The sequence below is a fragment of the Dama dama genome, chromosome 14, assembly GCF_033118175.1.
Source record: "Dama dama isolate Ldn47 chromosome 14, ASM3311817v1, whole genome shotgun sequence".
NCBI lineage: Eukaryota > Metazoa > Chordata > Mammalia > Artiodactyla > Cervidae > Dama > Dama dama.
The window spans coordinates 75,761,838-75,787,488 of NC_083694.1; the positions used below are offsets into that span (position 1 = coordinate 75,761,838).

A 25,651-nucleotide genomic window follows, 5' to 3' on the forward strand; every position below is an offset into this window, starting at 1 on the left:
AAGATGGGAGAGGGGAGGGGGTGAGGAGATGGGGAGGGGTGAGGAGGGGAGGGGTGAGGAGATGGGGGAGGGGCGAGTAGATGGGGGAGGGGAGGGGCGAGGAGATGGGGGAGGGGCGAGGAGATGGGGGAGGGGAGGAGGTACAGGGAGGGGTGCGGGGGTGCGGGGATGGAGGGGAGGAGGGGAGGAGACTGAGCCAGGTGGCGGCTGCCCTGGCCAAGCTCTCAGGCCCATAGGCACGCTGACCTGCGTGCCCGCAGAGGCGGACACACAGCCGCCTCCCGCCCAGCCGCGTGTGGTTTCCCTGGGGGAGCCAGAGATACCTACCTTTCCAAGCGAAGGCCAGCAAGGCTCGGGCACTCACAGCCGCACAGCCCACACCCGCGGGCCAGACCCCTCGGGGGCTGGAGTCAGGAAACCGGCCCCAGCCCCACCTGTCCTTGAGCCCCTCCCACTTCCTGGGGCTCCCTGGAGGTCACCCCGCCCCCCGCGACCACGCCTGCAGGGCCTGAGCTTCTGTATGAAGGGAACAGGGTGCAGGTATGACCAGGGTCCGCGGCTGGCCGTGAGAACAGGGTGGCCGCATGAAAAGCCAGGTTCCGGTCAGCATGCCTACTGCCCAGGGCGCAGACAGTCATGCACAGGCCCCACTGGGTTCCAGCCGGCTGGCACAGAAGCCGGGCCTCGTGGGGCACCGCCCATGTGCCCACCTCGATCCAGAGAAGAGAAGGCCTCGTGACCCCGCTGAGGGAACAGCAGGCGGAAGGGAGGAGACAGAACCAGCTGCCTCAGCTGCGGCCTGAGGGCTCCCCTCCGGACTAGATGGCAGCCTGGCCTGGAGCGGATGAGGCCTGGCTCCTGAAGGCCCTGTTTACAGGGTCCTAGCTCGGGCCGTGTCCACGCGCCTCCCCAGCGCCGGCCCGTTCCCTAACGAGTGCCCTGACAGCAGCCCCAGACAGTGTAGCTCAAGAGTGGCAGAGCCCCTGAGGAACCAAGGCCCACCCTGCGGACTGGCGCATGGACGTGCTCCCCTTGGGGGGGGGGGGGGCACGCTCTGAGCGGCAGGCGGTGCGTCCGGAGAAGCCAGCAGCTGTGGAGCGCGGGCCCCACGCCCTCGGGAGAGGCGGCCCTGCTGTAGATACAGGTGGGCCCTGCCCGAAACTGCCCCGCAGCGTGGCCCGTCTTCCCTGGGACGCTGAGCCTGCCGTGTGCATGGGGCGCAGCGCCTCCCGTGTGCTGGAGCCGCTCAGACCGATGGGACTCCCGGCACCGGACATCACGTCAGTTTTGACCTCATCATGCCCTGGGCAACTTTTTTCGTAAATAACCAACCGTTTTAGGCCATGGGAACAATGAAGGTCTCCTGCAAAGGGCTCAGCTCACAGCCTGGTGCCTCTGGCTCCCAGGGAGGAAGCCCGAGTGTGTTTCACACAAGTATGCAGCCCCCTCACTATTGCCCGACGCCCAGGTCTGACGCAGTCCTGCCTTCCCCACCATCCTGTGCCCGTGTGTACAACTCCCAGGGCCTGAGGACTGATGGTGGGATGGTCGCTGCAGCTCCCCAGACCCCCGAACGGTCCAGGTGGAGGGCCCCAGAGCGGCCCCACCTGCGGCCTGTCCTCAGGGCCGGAGCTGGAAGTCCAGCTCTGTCCTCTCATCCAGACCCTTGGGGGAAGCCCTCAGAGGAAACCCTCTGGGTTCAGCTCAGGTTTGCCCCAGCCAGTCAGACGCCCCCTTGGGTTCCGAGGGGCCAGGCCCAGGCTCCCTTCACCAACACTGTGCGCCCCTCATGGGCCCCATGGCTGCCTACAGGCACGTCTGTCCGTACCTTCATCTCCTCTTCCATCTCCGACATCTTCCGCTCCAGGGCCCGCCTCTCCTGTTCAACAGAGCAAGACGCTGAGCACCCCATGGGACTCATAAGGCAGTCAAAAGGCCGTCCGTCCGGCCCCGTGTAGCCAGAACCCCATGCCGTGGGAATCGAATGTAAAACTGAGCTGCTTTCCAAATTAAACACGGTAACAGGAGCAATGGGAACGTATTTTATACCCCAGGTCAAGGCGACGCTGGGGTTCATCAGTACATCTGACTTCTCCCAACCCGACAATGTCGACCCCCAGAAAGATCCTAAGTGTGCTTGGGAGGGGTCAGCAGCTGACTGAGAAGCCCCCTGCCCTCGGTCAGAGTGAGCAGGCTGTCTGCTCATGTTCCAAGTCGTCAGACCTCCACCCAGGGCGGAGGCGCTGCTGAAAGCTCCACTTCTGTTCAGGGGGCGGGAGCGCCCGGGCACTGCGGCAAGCACTCTGCGGGCAGGTGAGTCTGCACAGCTCCACCTGCCCCAGTGATGCCAATGGCCCCCCGGAACCCTGCCCTGAGCTCAGAGGCCGCCTTGGGACCAGCAACCAAACTGCTGCCCGGGGGCAGAGAGACCAGCACCCATTGGGACGGCCGTGCAGAAGCCCCGCCTCCCCGATGCACACGCACCCGCTTCTCCGTCTCCAGTGCCGACGACCGGTCAGGGACCTTGTCTTGCTTCTGTTGGTGCAAATGGAAGGAACACAGTTGTTACTGGAGGTCTCAAGGTCAGAGGGCTCGTCTCGTCCAGCCCCCACCGGCCGCCCACGAGGTGGTGGGGCTCCAGGCAGTCACAGAGCAGGCCAGGCACACAGGTCCTGACACCACTGAGACACACATCACCGCCCCTCCCAGTTCACAGAACCCCCACGGTGGCGGGGTGCAGGCAGGGCCCCCTAAAACGTGACATGGCCGGGGGGGCAGGGACACGACTGCATAATCACCACACACACACAACAAACACAACACACACCCACACAACACACCCACTGCATGCATACACAACACACCCCCACACCACATACACATGTACACACGCCACACACATCCACATAACATGTACACTACATGCACACACACAACACACACCCACAAAACATGCACACTACATGTACACACACACACACTACATGCATACACAACACACACCCACACCACATACACGTGTACACACGCCACACACACCCACAACATGCACACTACATGTACACACACAACACATACCCACACAACACACACACACATGCATACACAACACACGCCCACACCACATACACGTGTACACATGCCACCCACACCCACACAACATGCACACTACATGTACACACACAACACACACCCACACAACATACACACATGTATACACACTGTATGCATACACCACACACACCCACACCACATAACACATGTACACACGCCACACACACCCACACAAAATGCACACTACATGTGCATACACAACACACACCCACACAACATGCACACTACATGTACACACACACTACATGCATACACAACACACACCCCACACCACATACACGTGCACACACACACTACATGAATACACAAACACATCCACACAACATGCACACTACATGTACATAACACATGCTACATGCATACAGAACACACACCCACACATAACACACCTACATCACATACACAACACTCCCCACCACACACACACATACCCACCACACACACTACACACATACATGTATATACACATACCACACACTCAGAGACTACATGTACACACACACACCCACCACACACTACATGCATACCACACACACATGTACACACACAAGCAACATACCCCCACACAACACACATGTACACATACATGTACACAGGCACATCCACCACACACTACACACATATTACACAAAGAACCCCTCACAATATACACTAAGTGTACACACACAACATACATATACATCCACACACACAACACACCCACACATAACACACACCCACATGTACACATACAGCTTCACCACACACTACACACATACTACACACAGAAATACCCCCTCACACAATACATACATGTACACACACATTCACCACACATAACACACACTATATACACACTACGCATATAAGCACATTACACGTATATGCACACCACGTAATACATGTATACACACAACACACACTACATGCACACACACAGAACACACCCACACAGAACACCCCCCAGATTTATCACACACAACACACATGCTACACACTACACGTACACACATACCACACACACTACATGTGCACACATGTACACACAACACACGTGTACACACACACAGACACCACCACACACAACACACATCCAACACACACTACATACACACTCATCCACTGCATACCCACAAAACATACACTACATATACACACACTCACCACATACACACACATCTGACACACATGACATGTATACACAAAACAGAGAAACACACACACTACCTGTATACACACATACATTCACCACATACAACACACTCCCCCACATCCCCACACTACACGCACTTAGACTACATTCACTACACACATCCCCACACATACACCACATACACAACACACGTTACATATACACAACACTCCCACACAATACACATGCATCACATACACACCCACACAAACACTCCATATGCACACATTCATCATACACACACACACACACACACACACACACACACACACGCTTCAAGGCCGCCCGGCTCGCCCCGCACCGCTCCTCCCTTCCCGCTCTGGACTCTCAGGCCAGAGGAAACGGAGTGCCCTTCTCCCGTAAAAGCCGGAGCACCAGGCGCTCATTCCTGCTCTGCCCGCTCTGATCCGGGGACAAAGGCGGTGGTTTCACCGTGAAGGTGGGCAGGCTGGAGTCTCTCAGGTCTCAGTCCATCCGCAGACCTGCCTCTTGTGAACAGGACCTTCCTGTTTTATACACTGGGCTCGACGTTGGCTGAGATTCTATCTGAATAAGAGATCAGAACTTCACTGTGTGGATCACCCTCTACCTTTTTTCTCTATTTTGGCCGTGCTGGGTCTTCACTGCTTGGCGGGCTTCTCTCTAGTTGCGGCGGGGGGGCTGCTCTCCAGCTGTGGGGCACGGGCGCCCCAGCGCGGTGGCGTCTCTCGTAGGGGAGCGCGGGCGCCCCAGCGCGGTGGCGTCTCTCGTAGGGGAGCGCGGGCTCTGGGCACGTGGCTTGGGCTCCGGGTTGTGCAGTGCGGGCTTAGCTGCTCCTCAGCATGTGGGATCTTTGAGGACCAGGGATCGAACCCGTGTTTCCTGCACTGGTAGGCAGATTCTTTACCTCTGAGCCACCAGGGAAGCCTCTACTTTTATATACCTAATTTGGAGAGGGGCTAAAAAGATTCAGCCACCACAGCTAAAAAGCAGAGCAGCTTCAAGGCTGGACTCAATGGGGCATGGGCATACCCCCAGGCCCCTTCCGCTCTCAGCATTTCAGAATCAGGCAGAATTTCTTACAAGCAACAGACTGTTGATGATGACAAAGTGACTGTTTATGCTGAGCACCCAGCACAGAAACACTGAATAAATACAGAAACTGCGCTGGCGTTCCTGAGGAGGCTTCTTTTCTCAAATAGGGAAGGGCCGGTCAGAACCGGCAGAGACCTGGGATTTCAGGCTCCCGTCCGAGACTCTTGCCAGTGTCTCTGAAGCGCACGGCCGTCAGCCTCTCCCTCCGCGGAGAAGCAGGAGGAAAGATGGGGCAGGGTAGCTGTACCAGGCCCTCCTGCCCGAGCCGGGGCCGTGGGAGCCATCTCACGGCTACTTCACCTGCACTGGGAGAGCTTAACCAGCTCACTCGGGCAAAGAACTCATTTTGTTTTGCTTTGGTTTCACCCTAAGCCGTCCAAGTTCGGGTGGGCCTTGAGAACACGCCGTGTGTCCATGTGGTAACCGTCTGCACACAGATGCGTGCGGCCGACGGGCCTCCCCCTCACTGTCCATCGAACAGTCCATTTTTGGTAAAGAGCAGAGGCTTGGCTTGCAGCACCAGCATTTCTTCTGAATTTCAGTAACTCGTATTTGGCAAAACAAAGCATATTCCGACACACCCAGCAAAGCAGTTGGCTAGAAAGTCCACACAGTTCCCCAGGGACGCAGAGGCTGAGTTTATCTTCAACAGCCTCCACGCAATCAGCGTCCCAGCTCGTGGGAGCGCTGCACCATGAAGCCAAGACCCGGAGGTCAAAGGAGGTGCTGTTGGAGCTTCTGCGGAGGAGGGAGTTGGGGGCAGGGCTCCTCACAGAACGCCCCCAGCCTCTGAAACGTGCAGCCCAGGCCTGCGTGGCCAGCCCAGCAGACCCTTCAGGACAAACTTGGCTTCGGCCGCCATGAGCAGGCGGGGCCCTTCCAAGGTGAGGATGAAGGGCAGCCCCCAGGATGGGCGGCTCTGTGCTGCTGAGCCCCCAGAAAGCCCTTGGGGCATGCCCCCCCCAGCCCTTCCCGAGGCATGCCCCCACCCCGGCCCCCTGGGCACTGGCACCCCTGCTCGCCCGGGGATTGGGAGGGCACTGTCCCCCCACCACATGCCACTACTCAGGCCCAGCATTTCTATCTTTGCTTTTGGACCCCATTCTGGGGCAGAACTGACAGCCAGCTCTGGTCTCCACCTGGCCTCCCTGGCAGACTCAAAACTCTGACCCTCAGGGTTCCCGGTGGCTTCCTGCTGACCCAGCAGTGGCCCGTGTTAGGGGAAGCCCACCTCGCAGCCGCACCCAAGTCTGGTTCTCCCTCCCCACCTCACCTGTGCCATCTTCTCAAGCTTGGACTTCACGTCTGCCAGCTCGAGCTGGGCCTCCTCAAGTTTTGTCTTCAGCTTCTGGTTTTCGGTCAGGGCACTCTCGTAGAGCTGGGGAGGGAGAGAGGAGTCAGCTCCCCGAGTGGGCGGCTGGGGACAGAGCGCCTCCAGCCAGCAGGTCTCCTGTTGCTGGAACCGTGAGGTCCAAGGGACTCAACTCAGAGATGACGCTCCCTGTTGTAAGGTTAATCCCTGGGGCGGGGCACAGAGTGAACATGCTACTGTGTGTGTCTGTGGTTTAAAAATCTGGTTCCCACACAGAAGAGATCTGACGTTGGAGCCTCCCTCATGTGCGTACCCATTTTAGCCAAGTTTGGCCTAACGAGACAAACAAAAAAGTTTTTCCCGGCATCTTGTGCACAGGAAGGGTTTCGAGCCGGCACTTTGAGCTAGGTTCTCTTCTGCAAGAACTGAAGGAAACGAGCCATAAAATAGCATAAACCCTCAAACCAGAGCACGGTTACTGACGACGACCGAGCAGCGTGTGGCTGGCGTTCATGGGGCTCATGGAGAGCAAACGGCTTTGCTCTCCCGTCCACGACGCTCAGTCCTTGCTTCTTCCCACTCCTCTCAACACCCGACTCAGGGACATTTTTACTGTCCCAGAAAGGGCAGCCGGCAGAGAGGGGCGACCAAGGCGCTCTGCGGGGCTGTCCCGAGCGGGGCGGACCGGGGTAGGAGCCCACCTTCCTGTAGTCCCTGCCGCTGTCGTCCTCCGCGCGGCTGCTCAGGGTGGCCAGGCGGGCCTCGCGGCGGGCTCGGGCTGAGGGTCGCTCAGTGGACGTGTCGCTGCCTCCAGATTCCAGCCTGCAGGAGACACAGTGAAGGGAAGCCGGTTCCAAGAACAGCAAGGTGCATGGGGAGACGCTAAAGGGCAGTGGACGCTTTCCCAAGAGGCACTGAGTGCCGCGGGGCATGCCCGCCCGGCTGGGCAGAGGGCCAGCCTGCGCCCAGCACACAGTGGGCTGGGAGCTGGCGGTTTGGACGCTTGTGCGGGCTGAAATCTCAGAGCTTTTCACACTAGCTTTGGGGTATAATACCTTCTCTCAAGAGAGTGCTTTTAAAAGCAAGTTTCTTGGATCTCAGAGGCTCTTATAAAATGATTCCAATGAAGTCAGAAACACGTGGGCCTGGCGCTCGAAGCTGGGGTGGGTGAGGAGGGCATGGGGCAGGCGAGCTCACTGTCCACCCCCTCTTCTGGACGCCACATGGGGGCGGCTGTGCCCGGGACGGGACGTCACAGCATGTAGGGGTTGCATGCTCGGGGCGGACGGCGGCTTCATTCCAGAACTGGCTGGTCCGAGAACGGATCATGGACTGAGTGGATCCCTAACAGTGTCCCTGTCTTTCTGGGGCTTTGCTGTCTCCAAGCTAAAATGTGGCCCACGGAAGGCCACATACAGCCTGGCCCTGCAGGGCTCCACCCTGAACCAGGACGCGTGAAGGCCCGGCTCCGGAGCGTCTGCCTGTGGCTGGGTGGGATCCAGGTGCCAGAAGAGGCCGAGCCGGGTGGGGCACAGCGCCCAGCGAGTCCAAGGGCCACCGGGTCCTCACAGGGATGCTACGTCCTTCAGCAACATTCTTTCTCTTCTTTCATTTAAAAAACACCTTTTGTAAACAGAAATCCCTTCACTGACTTTCCTGATTACAAAATCAGGACGTGCTTGCTGAACAACTTAGGCATGGGTATCAAAGTGTCTAAACAGAAAGTGAAAGTCACCCCAAGCCCTGCCCCAGGACAATCTCTGTTAACAGTTTAGTCTCTGTTCCTGCAGGATGCTAGACATGGAGGTCGAAACAGACACTTCTGTAAACAAATTCACAGAATACTTTCTGTGTCTGCCTCCTCCTCCTCTCCCTACACCTGCTCGTGATGACCGCGGGCACCCCACACGTAAGTAAAGACAAGTTTGCCTCATTAAAAAAAAAGATGACTGTGGAGACTTCCGCTGTATGGCTGCATGAGCGCTGAATCCTCTGTTGAAAGGCCCACACTGTCCGTGCCAAGGCACTTAGGTCGTGTCTCACTTTGCGACCCCAGCGACTGTAGCCCGCCAGGCTCCTCCATCCACGAGAGGAGCAAGCAAGAATACTGGAGTGGGATGCCATTTCCTTCTCCAAGGCAACACTGACCTGTCTATAAGTCTCAGTTACTTTTTTAGCATAAAATTTTAGCAGTGGAACTGTTTGGTGAAGAAGTAAATATCCTGAGCATCCTACATACAGTAGGGCTTTTAAAACTGACGTGAAAGTCCGACTCTTTGCGACCCCATGGACCATACAGTCCGTGGAATTCTCCAGGCCAGAATACTATCGTGGGTAGCCAGCAGATCTTCCCGACCCAGGAATCAAACCAAGGTCTCCTGCATTGCAGGTGGATTCTTTACAAGCTGAGTTACCAGGGAAGCCTTAGAACTAATGTAAGCTGCAAGAAATGTTTTCCCCACTTTACTTTTGTCTCTTTACTAGCAGAGATTTGAATCTTACGTAATGAGATGGATTCTTCCCCCATGAAGCTAGAAAGTCACCTGTGACTTCTGGGGCTGTCAGCTGGTTCCACCAATTTTGAGTACCTCACTGTTCTAATTGCATATTCTGAAGTTGGCAAGGAAATTTATTTTCATAAACGGCATTATAATGTAACAGAGTTCACAAGAAGTTAACTGGAGTAAAGCACTTCTCTCCACTAATCTGCAAAGTTAATTTCCTGTTGGGTTAGATGGGAACTGGATTTACCCTCCGCTGGTGCTGGCGACATGCGAGGGGAGAACATGTGCCAGTGTGTGAACTTCAGGGTCTAACAACAGGAAGCAGCGGCTCCGTCACGAGACGGATCTGCCCCACGCCTGCCGGAACCACGCGCCCCATCCCTCTCAGATTCTTCATCAGAGGGATCACAAACCCAGGGACCGACGGTCTCCACTCTTTACTCCGTTCTTGAGGAAGACCAAGTCTGTGCCCTTAGGTACTCGGCAAACGTCACTGAGGACCCTCCCCACACTCTGACATGCTTCTTCAAGTTCTCAGGGCTGTAGCTCACTGGACAGACTTCCCCGGGCCCATCTGGGTACAGGGAGCGGGCTGGGGCCCCTGACCCAGGACCACGGGTCCGGCTGGCTGCTCCTCTGCCCCGAGCGCCCATCAGCACCTCTCGTGGCCCGGCTGCTTCCTGCTGCGACTGCCTGTCCAGCCGTCTGTCTGTCAGGACACTCATGGCCCCCGAGCCTGGGGAACCGAGGTGTGACGGGGACGGAGGGGCTATGCGGGGGGCGAGGAAAGGAGAAGGGAGGACAGAGACACGCTGAGGCAGGCGCTGGTGTGTGTAGGCACAGAAGCATTTACTCACGAGCGTGACGCGGGGAAGGCCTTACCTAGAGAGTCGTTCATGCTGCAGAAAGGAGACAAACGAGAAATCAGTGTTAGCCGCGGGCTGACGGTGACCATCTCCACTTACAAGTGTACTTTCCAAACCAGACACCTCAGCTTCACAGCTGCAGACGCGGCAGCTTCGCAGGTTAAAGAAGGGCTGCTCAGCAAGGCACCCCCCACGCGCCCAGGACTCCCAAGACTTGCGCCCGGGGAAGGGGGGCGCATCTCATTAAGCTGGGGTTCAGCAGCCTGTGACAGGACCACCAGCCCCCAACAAATGGCTCTGTGTCCCAGGACCACGTGGGCCTGCGACGGCCGCCTCTCTGCATCTCAGCGTCCCGTCTACCCATCTCCTTCCGTTCACACTCAGCCCTGCTCTCGGGGACGCCCTCATCTATTCCGTGAAGGCCCAGGACCGTCCCCACTCCCCCCAGGCCCCTCGTGAAGGGAGAGGAGGGCAGGCAGAGGCCCCCTGTCCCCAGGAGACAGGTCTCCCCTGTCCCAAGTGGGAGAGCCTGAGAAAGCACCGAGACCTCACAAGGAAGGGGCTTAGAGGTTTCAGCTGGGAGCTCAGCTGCTTACAGTCACGGCAGACACCAGTATAACAATATGCCTGTTTCACACTTATTTTTGATCACAGATGACCTTTACCTTTATCTCCACTTTTCTAATAAAAGAACTCAAGCAAAAATCCAAAAATCCTCCATTGATGTAGATGTATTTTATTTTGTTTTCTAAGGAGCTAATAACAAGGTCCCTGAGGGGAGACAGAAGCAGGAGGACGATGAACAGGACGCGCAGGTTCCCGCCCAGCTGGGCCTTCCCGGGGCGCGGTGGCCCTACACCGCCCCACAGCCGTCTGGGGATGGAGCCCCAGCACAACGGACCACAAGCCCCAACCTGCTGACCCAGGTGCAAGGTGCCGTCCCGAAGGCCTCTCCTGACCCGGGCTCACGCCCACCAGCTGTTTTCCACAGCGTCCCACCGGACCTCCACCCAGACCTCCACCCAGACCTCCGGCTGGGAAGTGCTCCCTCGACAGGCCGAGAGGCGGCCTTCCTCCACGAATGGCACCGCATCCCCTGGGTGACCTGCCGTGCAGCTGGGCTGAGCACCAGCGGCCTAGACATGAGCATGTCTGGGTGAAGACCCGCTCCACCACCCATGAAGGAGGTGCTGCAAGGCGTGTGCGCTGTCTCCTGACCTGGGGCCAGACATCTCGAACACACGGGCCGGCTTGGGAATCCTCCTGACTCACCCCTGTAATGGACCGGCCCCGCCCCTCCTCACCAGCCTAGCGGTGTCACCAGGGGCTGTGCTGGGGCCGGGGGGCTCACGGCCAGGGGCCTGCCCATCAGGACGCGCCCTGAACCCCAGAGAAGCGAGGTCAAACCCTGGGGCCCCACCAAACAGAAGGACGGTGGTGCAGGGCCTGTGGGGAAGCCTGGGCGGCAGAGAAGCTGCGGGACGGAGCGATTCGGAGGACACTGGGGTTCCCAGAGCCGGCACTCGCCTTGCGGCTGGATTGAGCCTGAGGAGGCTTCTGAGAGCCCCGAGGGCAGGTGGGCCTGGACGGGCAAATGACCTGGGACGCAGACCCGGCCTCGGACAGCACGGTGCTGGTGCAGAGACCGTCTTCCAGAAACAACGGCCGTGCCCGGCTTCTTAATACCCCAGGGAATCTGGCGTCTAATGGAAAAACACCAGCTACGTGTAGGGAGAGAGAAGTCTGGGTTTCTTGATAAAAGGAGCCGTCACTCACTAAGCCCAGCTCCCGGTCACCTGGACACTGCACCTCATTCGGAAGCGTGGGCCTGTCACCGGGGGCGCAGGCTTGCTGGCGTGGTCTGGGGGCTGCAAGCCCGTCAAGGACATCACGAGGGGCGGGGGAGGACCCACAGGTGAGGACAGACGCCTGGCGGCCCGTGCTCGAGTCAGCACGTCTCAGGAAGGACTCCCGGTTAGAGACGGCGCTGCTCTGCTGGCAAGACCGGCGCTGGCGGCCGCGAGACGGACCGTGTGCTGTGTCTGGGCCGGAGGGAGAGTGCTCAGACTCGCAGCCGCCAGGCCCAGCCCGGGGCCCCAGCAGCAGAGAGGCGAGCTGCTCAGAGAGCGCGCGCACAGAAAACAGAAAGTGAGGGGAGGACCCGACAGACCACAGTTCAGAAACACTCCCAAACTAAGAAGCTGGTTGCTCCCGCCCATCCCTCCCGAATTCTCCCGCAGCGACCTCACTGGCTGGGGCCTGTTTGTAATAAGAGGACGAGCCGAGGGCGCCGTGAATTTACAAGGCCGTCCTGCAACGGGACGGGGCCAGGCTGGTTTTGATTTGTGAAATGTAGAGGCTCTCGAAACACCAGCGGCTGGCTTAGAAAAATCCCCACAAAAGCTTTTAGCTTGGAGTTACTGGGAGTTCAGGAAGGTGGATAATTAAAACCAAACTCCTCTGACCAAGTTTAAAATAAAATCGTGGCTCTGGAGGCTGGGCCCAAGGGAGAGGGACAGACCGCATCACGTGCCCACACCGAGACCAGCGGGCTGACCCCAGAGCCGTGGGAAAGCCTGCTTCCGCGCTCCCTGGACAGGACGCAGCGGGCGCCAAGCCAGCGTCTGCCCTGCGCTCAGACGAGGGCCCACCGCACACCTCGCTACGTCCGAGAACGTCCACCAACACGGAGCCTCCGAGCCCCTCCCCACACAGACTCGGCCTCGCGCTCTGGGGGCCTGAACAGACGGTCTGGGGCTCCAGCTCTGAACAGGGCCTTCCCGAGTCCAGGCTGTCCCAGCATCTGGACTACACGTGGGGGCGGGGAAGGAAACTGTCGCTCTGTGCAGAGACGCCGGGTCAGGCGCTTCCTGAGTCTGTCACCAGGTCTCCGCCGGACCATCTTCTCTTCCACACCTGCTGTCCGTGGGGGCCAGGACCCGCCCCGCTGTGCCCCCACTCAGGCTCCTGGCTGAGCCACTGGGCTGTTCCTGCAGCCCCCGCCTCCAACAGGGACGCCTCACGCCCGTTACACTTCTCTGCTCCCCTGCTGTCAGCCCAGGACACCCTGTGCTCAGGGCTGCGGCTGGGTCAGGCCCGCCGCACCGAGGGCCGCTTGCCCACGACACAGTCCAGGGAGAAACACGTGAGCACAGTCGCAGGCCCCAGCCCAGGCCGGGACAGCAGCTCGGGATGTTCTGGAAAGCCCCACGGTGAGAGACTCGGAGGAGCTCCCCCCACACCCCAGGGCAGGAAGCATCCACAGCACACGGCCCTGCAGCTGTGGCGGGCTGGCGGCTCACAGCCTGAGTCAGAACAACGCCGGCAGTGAGTGTGGAGGCGACACTTGCAGGCAAAATCCAGCTTTTAAAGGTATTAAATTACATCTGACTTCATTGTATTTTACTGCATATGGAAAGTAAACCAGGGAAGTCGAGAAACACAGGACTTACACTCAGCTTCTGGAGATATTTCTGAAAACTCTCACTGCCAGATCGTGACGAACCGTGTGGGAGGCTGGTGGGAACGAGGTGGCCGCTGTCGCCGCGCGGGCTCTGGTGTGTCTCCCTGCCGGCAGAGGCCCCCCTGCTGGCCCGTCGCCACGCCGTCCGGGCCGGCACCTCCCCTGAGCACAGTCCCAGCTCCCGAAGAATCCCCATGTCTTTTGCGCGGCGCAGTCATGGCTGACTCTGTGACCCCATGACTACAGCCCGCCAGGCTCCTCTGGCCATGAGGATTCTCCAGCAAGAATGCTGGAGGGGGTTGTCACGCTCTCCTCCAGGGGATCTTCCCGACACAAGGATCGGATGCAGGTCTCCTGAGCTGCAGGCACATTCTTTACCGTCTGAGCCGCTGGGGAAGCCCCCCAGATCTTTTGGGAGCTCACAAAGTGCACTGGTTGTAGAAGCAAATGTACGAACACACTGAAGTTTCCCTGAAGAGCCCAGGGCAAGCCCTCTGCACTGAAACACCATCCGCAAGCTGTCATGAACGCGTGAACACGGCATCCTCTCCAGGCGGCCTTCAGGGGCAGGTAACGAGGACCAAGACCACAAGCTGTGCCCGCACACGTGGCTCGTCAGGGGCCCCTGGCCCGCACGGAACACGCACGCACGGGCCCTGGGCCTGCACGGCGCGGGCACTGGGGGCTCCATCGGCACCGGCCTGCACTGCCCACCTGCTCGGCCCCTCAGTCCTCGGTGTGAAGGCTGCAGGTCGCCAGAGGAATCAGCTCAAGCGCACCCCTGCCCTCGAGCCAGGGTTTGGATTATTTGTAGATTTTGATTATCCAGGCTAATCCCTACTTACCCTCTCTAACCCATGGGCACTTCGGGTTATTATTTGACTGTCCGAACAGTTACACTCTCTGATAACCAGCCTCGAGAGGTCGAGGCTCTGACACAAAGACACTGCTCTCACAGGGAAGCGGGCCGTGGTCAAGTCCAGGACCCCCGGGGAGGGTGTCCGCACTGTGTCCAAGCAGGCGGCTGGGCTCGGGGATGGGACCGCACTGGCCCCTGCGGGACACACACTCAGGACTAGAAACCAGAGGAACCAAAGGCCAGCCCGAGCCTTTCCCGTCTCCTGACCGTAACTGTCGGCCTGCACATGGGGGATGAGGCTGAGAGTGAGAGGCTGTGCTGGGCCCCTGAAACCACATCAAATGGGAGATGTGGACCATGTTGAAGGCAGACTGGAGCCCCAGCCTCTCAACACCACTGCCCTCCGCAACCCTCTGCTCCTGGGTTCTTCGGGACGGACGCCGTCACTGTAACGGACAGATCTGGGCCGTGGCTCCCCGCAGGGGCATCCCGGGAGGAGCCCTGACCACTGCTGCTCCTCCCCAGGGCTGTCCTCCCAGCTGCTCCCCATGCGACATCTGCCCATGGTTTAGGTCACACATCTCAGTACTCTCTGCCTGTGATTTTCTCCTGAGCTTCAGACCAACCACTGCCCATCACCCCTGAGTTGCCCAACGCACCTCTAACTGGACACATTGCAGTCTGGGGTACCCGGCCTGCCCCGCCGCTGGCTCTGTCCTGCATCTTCTCCGGAGCTGCCCACACCTGGGGTCTGCGGGTCACCCTGGGCACCCCCACCGGTCCTCCAGGCAGAGGTGCCTACCGCCTGACGGGCCTCCTGTGCCCAGCACCGCACCCGTGCCTTGACCGCAAGGCTCCCTCTGCCCCGCGTTTCCCCTTGTCTTCCCCATGAGCAGGCAGGCAAGTGCCAGGTCAGGATGGTGGGAGCAGGAGAAAGTGACACCTATGGAGTGCTGCTCACCGTCTGCCACAGGGGCTGGGGAAGGGGGGCAGGGAGACGCCAGGCTCAGCAGGGGGGGTTTGGGGTCGGGGTGGATGGAGACACTCGGCTCAGCAGGGCGGTGGAGGTGGGGGGACAGGCAGGGAAACCCCAGGCTGAGCAGGGTGGCAGGCAGGGAGACCCCGGGCTGAGCAGGGTGCAGGCGGGGAGACCCCGGGCTCAGCGGGGCGGCAGGCAGGGAGATGCCGGGCTCAGCAGTGGGGCGGCAGGGTGGATGGAGATGCTGGGCACAGGGTGGGGCGCGCAGGGAGACCCCGGGCTCAGCAGGGTGCAGGCGGGGCGGCAGGCGCTCTGTGGGGTGGTCGCTCCCCTCTGCCCGGGGGGCAGATGCTCAGGGGGCGGGCAAGCACTCCCTGCTGTCAACCAACCTGACACCAAACGTGTCCTCCTTAGTTTTTGTAGAGCTGGTTACAATTTTAGCTGGTAAAATGTTCCCTTTATTCACATTAATAGCTGGGGTGAAAAATATTATGTAAAATCTGTGTATTTTCTGTTGAGATGTAAGTCCTGAAGGAATAACAATCCAGGTTACGTGGGGAAAATGCTACTGATCTTGGTTTACAGATGCAGGTCAAATCCTATTATCATAAATACCAACCAATTCAAAGAAAATCTAATTAAAAGACTCCCAGGGTTCAGCTGATGTCCCACTTACTTCAAGACTATTCGGTACAACATCAGCTCAGCCCTGCAGACGTTAGACTCTCAGGTATTGTCATCTCTGGGTATGCCCTGTACCGAGGACTATTTCGGTAAATTAGCAAATAATAATTTGAGAATATTGACCACAGGTTACCTGGTTCTTGCTTTCAAGATGATTTAAAAATGCTAAACAATCTAAACTGACTAGTTTTTAAGATAATAGAATTTATAAACTTGAAACCCAATAAACATTCACAGTGATTAAAGAGCAAAAAAGTAGCTCAGAATTATTACTTTTTTTTAATATTGGAAAATTACATCAAAAGGAAGTTAGTATGGCATCACTGACTGAATGGACATGAGTTTGAGCACACTCTGGGAGACGGTGAAGGACAGGGAGGCCTGGCATGCTGCCCCCATGGGGTCACGGAGAGTCGGACACGACGGAGCACCACTAGCATGAGCCCGGCGCCTGGAGGAGCCGCTCAGGGCGTGAGGAGAGGCCGACCTTCAAGTGCCCATCAGTCAACACGGGGGCGGCGCCCGCCAGACTCACGCGGGACTCTGGAAGCTGTCTGGCTTTCCCTGAGCAAGGGGTCACAGACAGCAGGCCTGTCACTCAGGGACCGCCCCTCGGTTTTCAGACAGAGGTGCTGAGCTAGTGTGAGTCTAGTGTGAAAGTGAAAAGACTCTCACTCTCGGGGCAGCAGAGACCAGCGCTGTGGGTTAGCAGGGTGGGTGGCCTTCCTTACGGGGCTGGATTTAAAGCCACGTTTAGTAGTATAATCAGCAGGTCAGAGAATGAAAAATGTTTATTATTTTAAAACTACAAACTAGAGACAGTAAACGAGACCCTCGGCTGGGGAGGACATGCACTGTCCTTCGCATGTAAGTGAGTATCAAGGAGGATGTTAGCTGCACAATCTCTAGGCAAACGTTAGGTTATTACATTATCTTAAAAAGGTCGTAGTTTTACCGAGTACAGAAATGCTGAATTACATAATCTTAAAAGTGCCAGATGCTGCTGGGACTTTAGAAGCGTGATAAGACAGTTCAGTTTTCCAGTTGCTGAAAACTCACCCTGTCACTTGTTTTCTGGAGTCAGAAATAACCCGTTTGAGCTGCAGTTTACAAGCTTCCTGAACACCTCAGCGCAGCATGTCCCCAAAACTCCCCCACGAGAATAGCCGAAACTTCACAATCCCCCTGAGGATGTTTTCCTTACAGGAAAGGAAAATGGAAGCGTTTGCTGTTTAGCCCTTTGGACGACACTATTTTTCTTAGTGGGGGCTTCACGCCTCGGGCCTGCAGAACTGGCTCCGGCGGTGTGTGATCTCTGGCAGGACTGCCGTTCCCAGCAGGGTGCCCCAAGTCCTCTGCCGGCAGGGCCAGCGATTCTGTCCCTAAGGGGGTTCGGGGGCCCTGGCTCCAGGCGCTGGGGCTCCAAGGGCCCGCAATCTCAGTCTCCTGTGTCCCCACCATGTCCCAGAGCCACCCAAGCTCGTAACGGCCGTCTGTGAGCTGGGGGTCCTCAACCCTCACGAGTATTTGCCGTGTGCTTGCTGACGAGGGGCCAGGCCCGGTTCCGCGCTCTCTGGGGAGGACGCGGGGGTGGAGGCACCCTAGGCAGGTGCCCTGGGCTCGGAACCGCGGCCCAGCGTGTCCTCGGGGCGTCTGTGCAGCACAGGCGCCCTGAGGCGGCGTCGGGAGATGAAATCAGGGTTCCCCACCCGTTCCGAGTGTCGACAGCCCTGGGTTAGTCTGCGTGTCTGTCTGACACCCGAACGGAGCATGACTGCTTTCCGCAGCACAGACCCAGGCTGACGGATCCTGGGGCTGCAGCCGGCGGTGGGAGCCTGGCCGCCCCTGACCCGGGAAGCCGCACACAGGCCAGGTTTCGGCCCCTCTACCCCAGAGCCTTGACTCTCTCCACCATGGCCTCAGCCCGAAAGTCAGGGGCGGGTGGCCATTGGGGACCAAGACAGGAAGCAAGCTGCAGCCCGCCTAGAGAGGACACAGGCTCCCTGGCACGGGAAAAGAGCGTCCCTGGAGACGTGAGCTGGGTGCGGCCAGGAGGCACTGCTCTGGGAGCGTCCCCAGGGCTGAGCGATGCTGACCAGGGCTCCTCTCACCACAGAACGGCCCCGGCTGCCCCCACCTGTGGACCCTGCCTGGCAGCTGCGGGGCGCGGGCTCCCCAGCTCCCTGGGGATGACAGCAGCCAGGCCACGTGCAAGGAGGCCCCGACACTGTGACGGTGAGGCCCTGCGGTCACTCACGCTGAGAGGAGGACTCTGAAAACACTCAGGAGACACGCAAGACTCCTTCAGGACTCCCCTCCAAACAAGGGAGCTGTGACCACCCCCCCCGCCCCGAGGAGCTGCCCCGACCCCTGACCCCCAGCAGCAGGGCGCCCGTGGCCACGGACAGATGCGCCCTGGGGCAGGAGCTGCCGGGGCCACGGAGACACCACCCGTGGGCTGTCACAGCTGGCGGGGGCTCCTTCGGCTTCTCCAGCACAGAATTTCCTGACGGCCCCTGAGGACTGGGACCCCCTGTCCGGAACGCCTGCCCTCTGCTGTCCGTCACTCAGAGGTACCCCGTGCATACACACAGAGCCTGCACATGCCTGAGGCCACCGCACGCACGTCCACAGCCCTGGGGGCTGCTGCCCCGGGGATACAGCACCGACCCGGACGTCACAGGAAGGGCCGCCACACACAGCCGGCCTCCACTCTGCCGTCGGCGAGGAGCTCCACCTGAGCTTTCCAAGGCCGTTTCAGGAACAGAAACCTCCCGTCGAGCAGCTCCCGGCCGGCTGGTTCCACAGGCCCTGCAGCACTTCCGCCCAGCCTGGCCCCACAGACCCCAGGGGCCAGCCCATAGCCTACCCCCGCGCCCAGACCCCAGGGCCCAGCCCGGCCCCACAGACCCAGGGGCCAGCCCACAATCCACCCCCCACCCCACAGACCCCAGACCTCAGCCTGGCGCTGCTCCCACAGACCCCAGGGCCCAGCCTGATCCCATGACACAGCCTGACCCCAACACACCCCAGGGCCAGTCCACAGCCTGGCCCTGACCCCAGCAGATCCCAGGGTCCAGCCCACAGCCTACCCCCGAGCCCAGATACCAGGGCCCAGCCTGGCTCCGACACATCCCAGGGGCCAGCCCAACCCCATGGCACAGTCCGGCTCCAACACACCCCAGCCCCAACCCCAGCAGATCCCAGGCTCCAGCCCACAGCCTACCCCCGAGCCCAGACCCCAGGGCCCAGCCTAACTCCAACACACCCCAGGGCCAGTCCACAGCCCGGCCCACACCTCACAGACCCCAGACCTCAGCCTGACCCTGACCCCACAGACCCCAGGGCCAAGTCTGCCCTGGAAAGACCCCAGAGCCCAGCCCACAGCCCCACCCCGACAGAGCATGGATGGAGGGGGTCTGCTTACTCGGAGTGTCTTGGCCGTCGGGGAGGGCGAGGCCGGGGGCGAGTCCGACTGAGCCATCCTGCTCCGAGCCAGGTCCTTGCCCCGGCCATGCAGCGAGGACATGGCCCCGGCAGGGGTGCAGGGAGGGGCAGGGCCACCAGAACACCCCCGAGCGCGCCTCAGAGCAGAGGGTGTCAAGGGCGAGGCCCCGTCGGTGAGTCCACACGGGGTCTGAGCGCGTCCAGTCCAGCTCAGCCCGCTTCTCCCCGAGGAGCTTCTCACGGAGGCCCGTGCCCACAGAACGGGGTCCAGGCTCCAGGACCAGAGGTCACGCCCGGGAGGACAAGCCTGCAAACAGCCCCCGTGTCTTCATCTGCAGGGAGGACGCGCCAGGCCCCTGGACACCATGCCGCCTCCCAGAGCCGAGCGCCTGGGCTGCACTGTGCCCTGTGACCGTCGGCTGCGACAAACGCAGCTTAAAGGACTTGAACACACAGACACCAAACATAAATAAGGCAGCCGGGGTTCCGGAGAAGGAAGCAATCTGGGGAAGTCCGAGGAGGCTGCTCTTACATATAAACACACGGCCCCACACACTCCCGCCCTCCACTCTGACATTCCAAATCCTATTCGCTCAGCGAGGAATGCTGGACGAGGGCCAAGGGCAAAGATGCACTTTCCACTTGGAGTTCGGGTTGCCACTTGCAGGAGAAGAAAGCCCGCGGCTTCTGGGAACGCAGGGGGGCCCTGGGGGCTCAGGGGCAAAGCCGCGGCCCCTGCCCCCCGACCCGCTTCTCAGAGGTGTCTCCCGGGGGGAGTGGGGACTCTTTCACATCTGGGCCCGTGAGCAGCAAAGCCCAGACAGGCAGCAAAGCGCATGCAAGCCTTTCATGTCCAGTGTAACCACACGTCACTCTTGCCGCCCCGTGAGGAAGCCGCAAGTTGAAACTCCGGCCACGGCGGAGGAAGCTCTCCGCACACGAGACCCCGCTGGCGCTGGCGGAGCCTCTGAGAACACAACTCAGCAGGGTTTTACAAAATGCCATCATCGGAGGATCACGAAGGGCGGGGGATGGGTGGGCGGAGAGAGCGAGGGGGAGCCAGGAGAGGAAGGAGGCTGCGGGGAGTCCAGAGTTAAGCAGAGGAATTTCTCCGCCTGGTGTGGAAGGGCTCTGCGTCTGGCCTTGAAACATCTCACGTTTAATCTCCTGTGCTCTCTGTCATGGCCACCGCAGCCAACATTTCCAGGCCAAGTGCTTTCTAAGCCAGCGGCTCCGTCCCCGAAGTAACAAGGCCCTCCAAATGGACGCTCTCCCTGCATGCGTCCCCAGCAAGTCCCTTCCCCTCCAATGCCCTGGTATCTTCCCCACCCTTCTGAGCAACTTCTGAAGCTGAATCAAGGGAGCTGCTCTGGGGCTGCTCTGAAGAACACAGGCTGCAACGTTTATACAGGGGCCCTGATCCATTCCCACTCTAAAAGCCCCCTAGGAGGACTGATCAATTCTACCATGAACCAGTTACATGCATCCAAAAGGCAGTGATCTTGGGGCTCAGATTTACAAGTCTGACCTTCTGAATCCTACCTAAGTGGCTATTCCTGTGTCTGGAGGGCAGGAGGAGAAGGGGACGACAGAGGATGAGATGGTTGGATGGCATCACCGACTCGATCAACACGAGTTTGCATAAAACTCCGGGAGTTGGTGATGGACAGGGAGGCCTGGCGTGCTGCGGTTCATGGGGTCACAAAGAGTCGGACATGACTGAGCGACTGAACTGAACCTGTCTCTGGGGGTGAATCTTCCTCAGTTGGACCTTCCCACTTAGAAGGGGGACACCAAGGAGACACTCCCGCAGTGGGACAGGCTGGGGAGGTTGGGCGTGGCGAGCGCAGGAAGCTGCTCCCGCCGTCCCCGCACGCCTCGCGCCTGCGTCTCGGCAGCACCGACGACTGTCAGGATCTCCATTTCTCAGTGTCTCTAACACCCATCACCTCGCCCGGCCCTCTCCCTGACACGGAAAAGGATGACCACCCTAGAGACGGGAGACCAGCCCTCGTGGGTGGACGACATGGCAGGAGACGCACAGCCAGCGAGGGAAAAGCGGGGTGCAGCGGCTGGGGGGACGCCCTGACTTCAGCAAAATGTCTCCAGACGTCGGGGAAGGGCAGCCAGCTCCAGCCACTCGTGCAGATGCTGGCCGTCCGAGACGCTCACAGGAAGCGCCAGGAGTGCAGGGACAGAGATGAAATCTCCAGAAAGGTAAATCTCAGCTCTTCCTTTATCCACCAGTCCTTTTATATGTTTGACTTTTTCTTCAAGCTGGCCAACAAGCACTTACTGTTTCCCTTCTCACTAGCAAGGCGTCAGCCCCGAGAATGTCCGGGTGTCCTTCCCACGCCACTGGTCCCAGTCCTGCGCCTCTTGGTTGAGTCCGACCTGGTTTTCAGGCAGCTCCGCGTCTCAGTACCACCGCCGCCATCGGGCGGCCAGAGATGAAGGCACCGTGCTTTTCTCCACGCCGCCCCGTCACAAAGCGTGACCCTCTGACCTGCGCGCACACGTCCTCGCGGGGCAGCGGCTCAGTCAGGTGGGCAGCGTGGAGCAACGCCGCAGCAGGAGCGGCCCTCTCGGGCTCCACCTGAGGGTCTGGCCTTTCATCTCAGCCTCGTCACCGAAGCACCTGCGAAAGGTGCCCTCCAGAGAGCGCGCAAGACAGCTTATTTCCACACAGGCAGGCAGGAGAGAACGTTGGGTTTGTGTTTCATTTCTTCCAGGGAGACAAAGGAAAAAAGTTCAGCAATGATAGGAGGTTCTCTGTTATAACTGAACTGAGTCTCAGGCCGTCGGCTCAGCAATGACGGGAGGTTCTCTGTTACAACTGAACCGAGTCCCAGGCCCTCAGCTCAGCAATGATAGGAGGTTCTCTGTTATAACTGAACCGAGTCCCAGGCCCTCGGCTCAGCAATGATAGGAGGTTCTCTGTTACAACTGAACCGAGTCCCAGGCCCTCAGCTCAGCAATGATAGGAGGTTCTCTGTTACAACTGAACCGAGTCCCAGGCCCTCGGCTCAGCAATGACGGGAGGTTCTCTGTTACAACTGAACCGAGTCCCAGGCCCTCGGCTCAGCAATGATAGGAGGTTCTCTGTTACAACTGAACCGAGTCCCCGGCCGTCGGCTCAGCAATGACGGGAGGTTCTCTGTTATATCTGAACTGAGTCCCAGGCCGTCGGCTCAGCAATGACGGGAGGTTCTCTGTTACAACTGAGCCAGAGTCCCAGGCCCTCGGCTCAGCAATGATAGGAAGTTCTCTGTCATAACTGAACCGAGTCCCAGGCCCTCGGCTCAGCAGAACCTCTGCCAACATGGGAACCAGACGCAGGCACCTCCGTGCCCTCCTGCGTCTGATGGCGCGTGTGCGCCCGGCGGGGACAGGAGACCCCCTCACACAGCAGGTGGGCTCTCCCAGCCTCCCTCAGTGGGCTTCTTGGTTCAGAATAGACGGGACAGGTGAGTCACTTCTAATGTCTCATGTCTTAAACCAAGAAAGTAAAATGCCATGGTTTATGAGTGATGACGTTCAGTAAAACGTACCCCAAAGCAGCAGCACAGCTCACACACCTGCCCCTCAGGGATGGCGTGTGCTCTGAGGCCAGGCTGCCTGCGGAGCCGTCAGCCTGAGCCGTCGGCTCGAGAAGAAACACCCGGAGTTCCCGCCCTCCTTCCTCAATGAGGACTGTGCTTCCCGCGCTCCCCTGTAAACGGACAACTCCAGGCTGTGCTCACCCCCAGAGAAGCGCAGACAGCAGCTGCCTCCGAATTCAGCCTACGTGAGCAGGTGGCAAACACGACGTGTCATTACACTCCCGGGAGCATTTCAGCTACTGTGTCGGCTGGATCTGCCGTTTGACCCAGACCAGCCTGTGGTGGGGCCTCGTGTTTACCCAGAAGAGATCTAAGTGCTCAGAGACACAAGCTGTAGCCCACCAGGCCCCTCTGTCCGTGGGACTCTCCAGGCAGGAACACTGGAGTGCAATGCCATTTCCTCCTCCAGGGGATCGTTCTGATCCAGGGATCGAACCCTCACTTCCCGCACCGCAGGCAGACTGTTTACCACTGAATCACCAGGGAAGCCCGTACATCTCCATATCCACGTGTCATTTACTCTTTGGTCCATGGTCAAACTGATTTTTAATTCCTGACGGTAGAATATACAAATATAAATGTATGTACCTAGAAACAGAGTGGATATACCCACAGAACTGCATGCCAAATACGAACAATTGCTAAAAACAGTCTCATAATCAGACTGTAAACCCAAAGGGGGCTTATTTTATCATGCTACATATAACCTATGCAGGTCAGGAAACAATGGTTAGAGCTGGACATGGAATAAGGGACTGTTTTAGAGGGAAAAGAGTATGTCATGGCTGTATATTGTCAACTCTGCTTATTTAACTTATATGCAGAGTACATCATGAGAAACACTGGGCTGGATGAAGCACAAGCTAGAATCAAGATTGCTGGGAGAAATATCAATAACCTCAGATATGCAGATGACACCACCCTTATGGCAGAAAGCAAAGAAGAACTCAAGAGACTCTTGATAGAAGAGGAGAGTGAAAAAGGTGGCTTAAAACTCAACATGCAAAAAAACTAAAATCATGGCATCCAGTCCCATCACTTCATGGCAAATAGATGGGAAAACAATGGAAACAGTGGCTGACTTTATTTTCTTGGGCTCCAAAATCACTGTGGACGATGACTGCAGCCACAAAATTAAAAGACACTTGCTCCTTGGAAGAAAGGATATGACCAACCTAGACAGCATATTAAAAAGTAGAGACACCACTTTGCCAACAAAGGTCCGTCTAGTCAAAGCTATGGTTTCTCCAGTGGTCATGTATGGATGTGAGAGTAGGACTATAAAGAAAGCTGAGTGCCGAAGAATTGATGCCTTTGAACTGTGGTGTTGGTGAAGACTCTTGAGAGTCCCTTGGACTGCAAGAAGATCCAACCAGTCCATCCAAAAGGAAATCAGTCCTGAATATTCACTGGAAGGACTGATGCTGAAGCTCCAATTCTTTGGTCACGTGATGCAAAGAGCCGACTCACTGGAAAAGACGCTGATGCTGGGAAAGACTGAAGACAAGAGAAGGAGACGACAGAGGACGAGATGGTTGGATGGCACCACTGACTCAATAGACATGAGTCTGAGCAAACTCCAGGAGATAGTGAAGGAAAGGGGAGCCTGGTGTGCTGCAGTCCATGAGGTCACAAAGAGTTGAACACGACTGAGCCATAATGCATAACCTCTCGGAATCGGTCACAAAAATGAACAAGGGAGTGCTGCATAAAATCCTGGAGTGCTTCTGGCCAAGGGGGTCAGAAAAGGGCCTCTGTCTGCACTTTTGAGGGTCACAGCTGAGCCCCGGGGTGAAACGTTTAAGTTAACAAATAAAGACTGTAGGAGTTTAGCCAGAAATGTTAAGGTCTAGACTTTTCTGAAGATCCCAACCTGAAACCCACTCATCCTGAACTGCAGCCTCTTCAGAAGAGTGGTGGGGATGGGGTTGGGGGCAGACAGTTGGTTTGGGAAGATGAGGGAGACTTCCAACAAGCTCTTCCCGGCCCCAGGGAGGTCTGCTCAAAGTCTGGCAGCCAGTATCTAGTCTTTCAAAAATCCTGCTGCTTCTTGCAAATCAATTTTGGGGGATAGCATAGTATATAAACTTCTGAGACACCATAACATACAATATTTTAGTTCAGGTTTAGGGAAGGAGGCAATGAGCCAAGTTATTAACAATTAGGAACTATAAACAGTTCAAGATATCCGTTCCTCGGTTTGTAACCAAGAATTTGGAACACAACAATAATTTTCAGGCCTATTTATTAATATAGGGCCAAATAAAGTATTTTCCATTTTTAACCATCAACTTGATTTTCTTCCATCAATCCACTGAACACCACTGAGCGCTCATGCGACAAACTTCCTTAACAGGTCTTTCCACCTTGAGGAGGCCGCACACGTCAGCACACACTCAGAAGAAGAGTCAGGGGTCCTAGGAGCCCCATGGATTTATGCTGCTGTTTTCATTACTGGGTGCCTGCCTGGAGGGGCCACCAGCATCGCAGCAGGAGTGGGAGGAGGAGTTGTGAAGGACACAGGAAGCTCTTTGTCAGGCATCCCATCTCTGCCCATTTCTGTGTGAGGGGAGGTG

The 25,651-nt window shown here is 58.0% G+C and overlaps 1 protein-coding gene across 8 annotated transcripts in view; it reads right to left on the minus strand.

Moving 5' to 3' along the window:
• Positions 1 to 25,651, minus strand: part of PPP1R12B (protein phosphatase 1 regulatory subunit 12B) — a 166,974-nt gene that overhangs the window by 8,628 nt on the left and 132,695 nt on the right. For 2 of the 8 annotated variants that reach the window (XM_061161132.1, XM_061161130.1), the window contains 5 exons: positions 10,058 to 10,074; positions 7,373 to 7,493; positions 6,633 to 6,737; positions 2,485 to 2,535; positions 1,829 to 1,879 (listed from right to left, as the gene is read on the minus strand). In XM_061161132.1, coding sequence (XP_061017115.1) covers positions 1,829 to 1,879; positions 2,485 to 2,535; positions 6,633 to 6,737; positions 7,373 to 7,493; positions 10,058 to 10,074 — 345 coding nt within the window. Of the gene's footprint in view, positions 1 to 1,828; positions 1,880 to 1,984; positions 2,536 to 6,632; positions 6,738 to 7,372; positions 7,494 to 10,057; positions 10,075 to 19,453; positions 20,028 to 25,651 lie in introns of those variants that run through there. The other 6 variants (XM_061161135.1, XM_061161131.1, XM_061161128.1 and 3 more) reach the window with 6 other exon arrangements.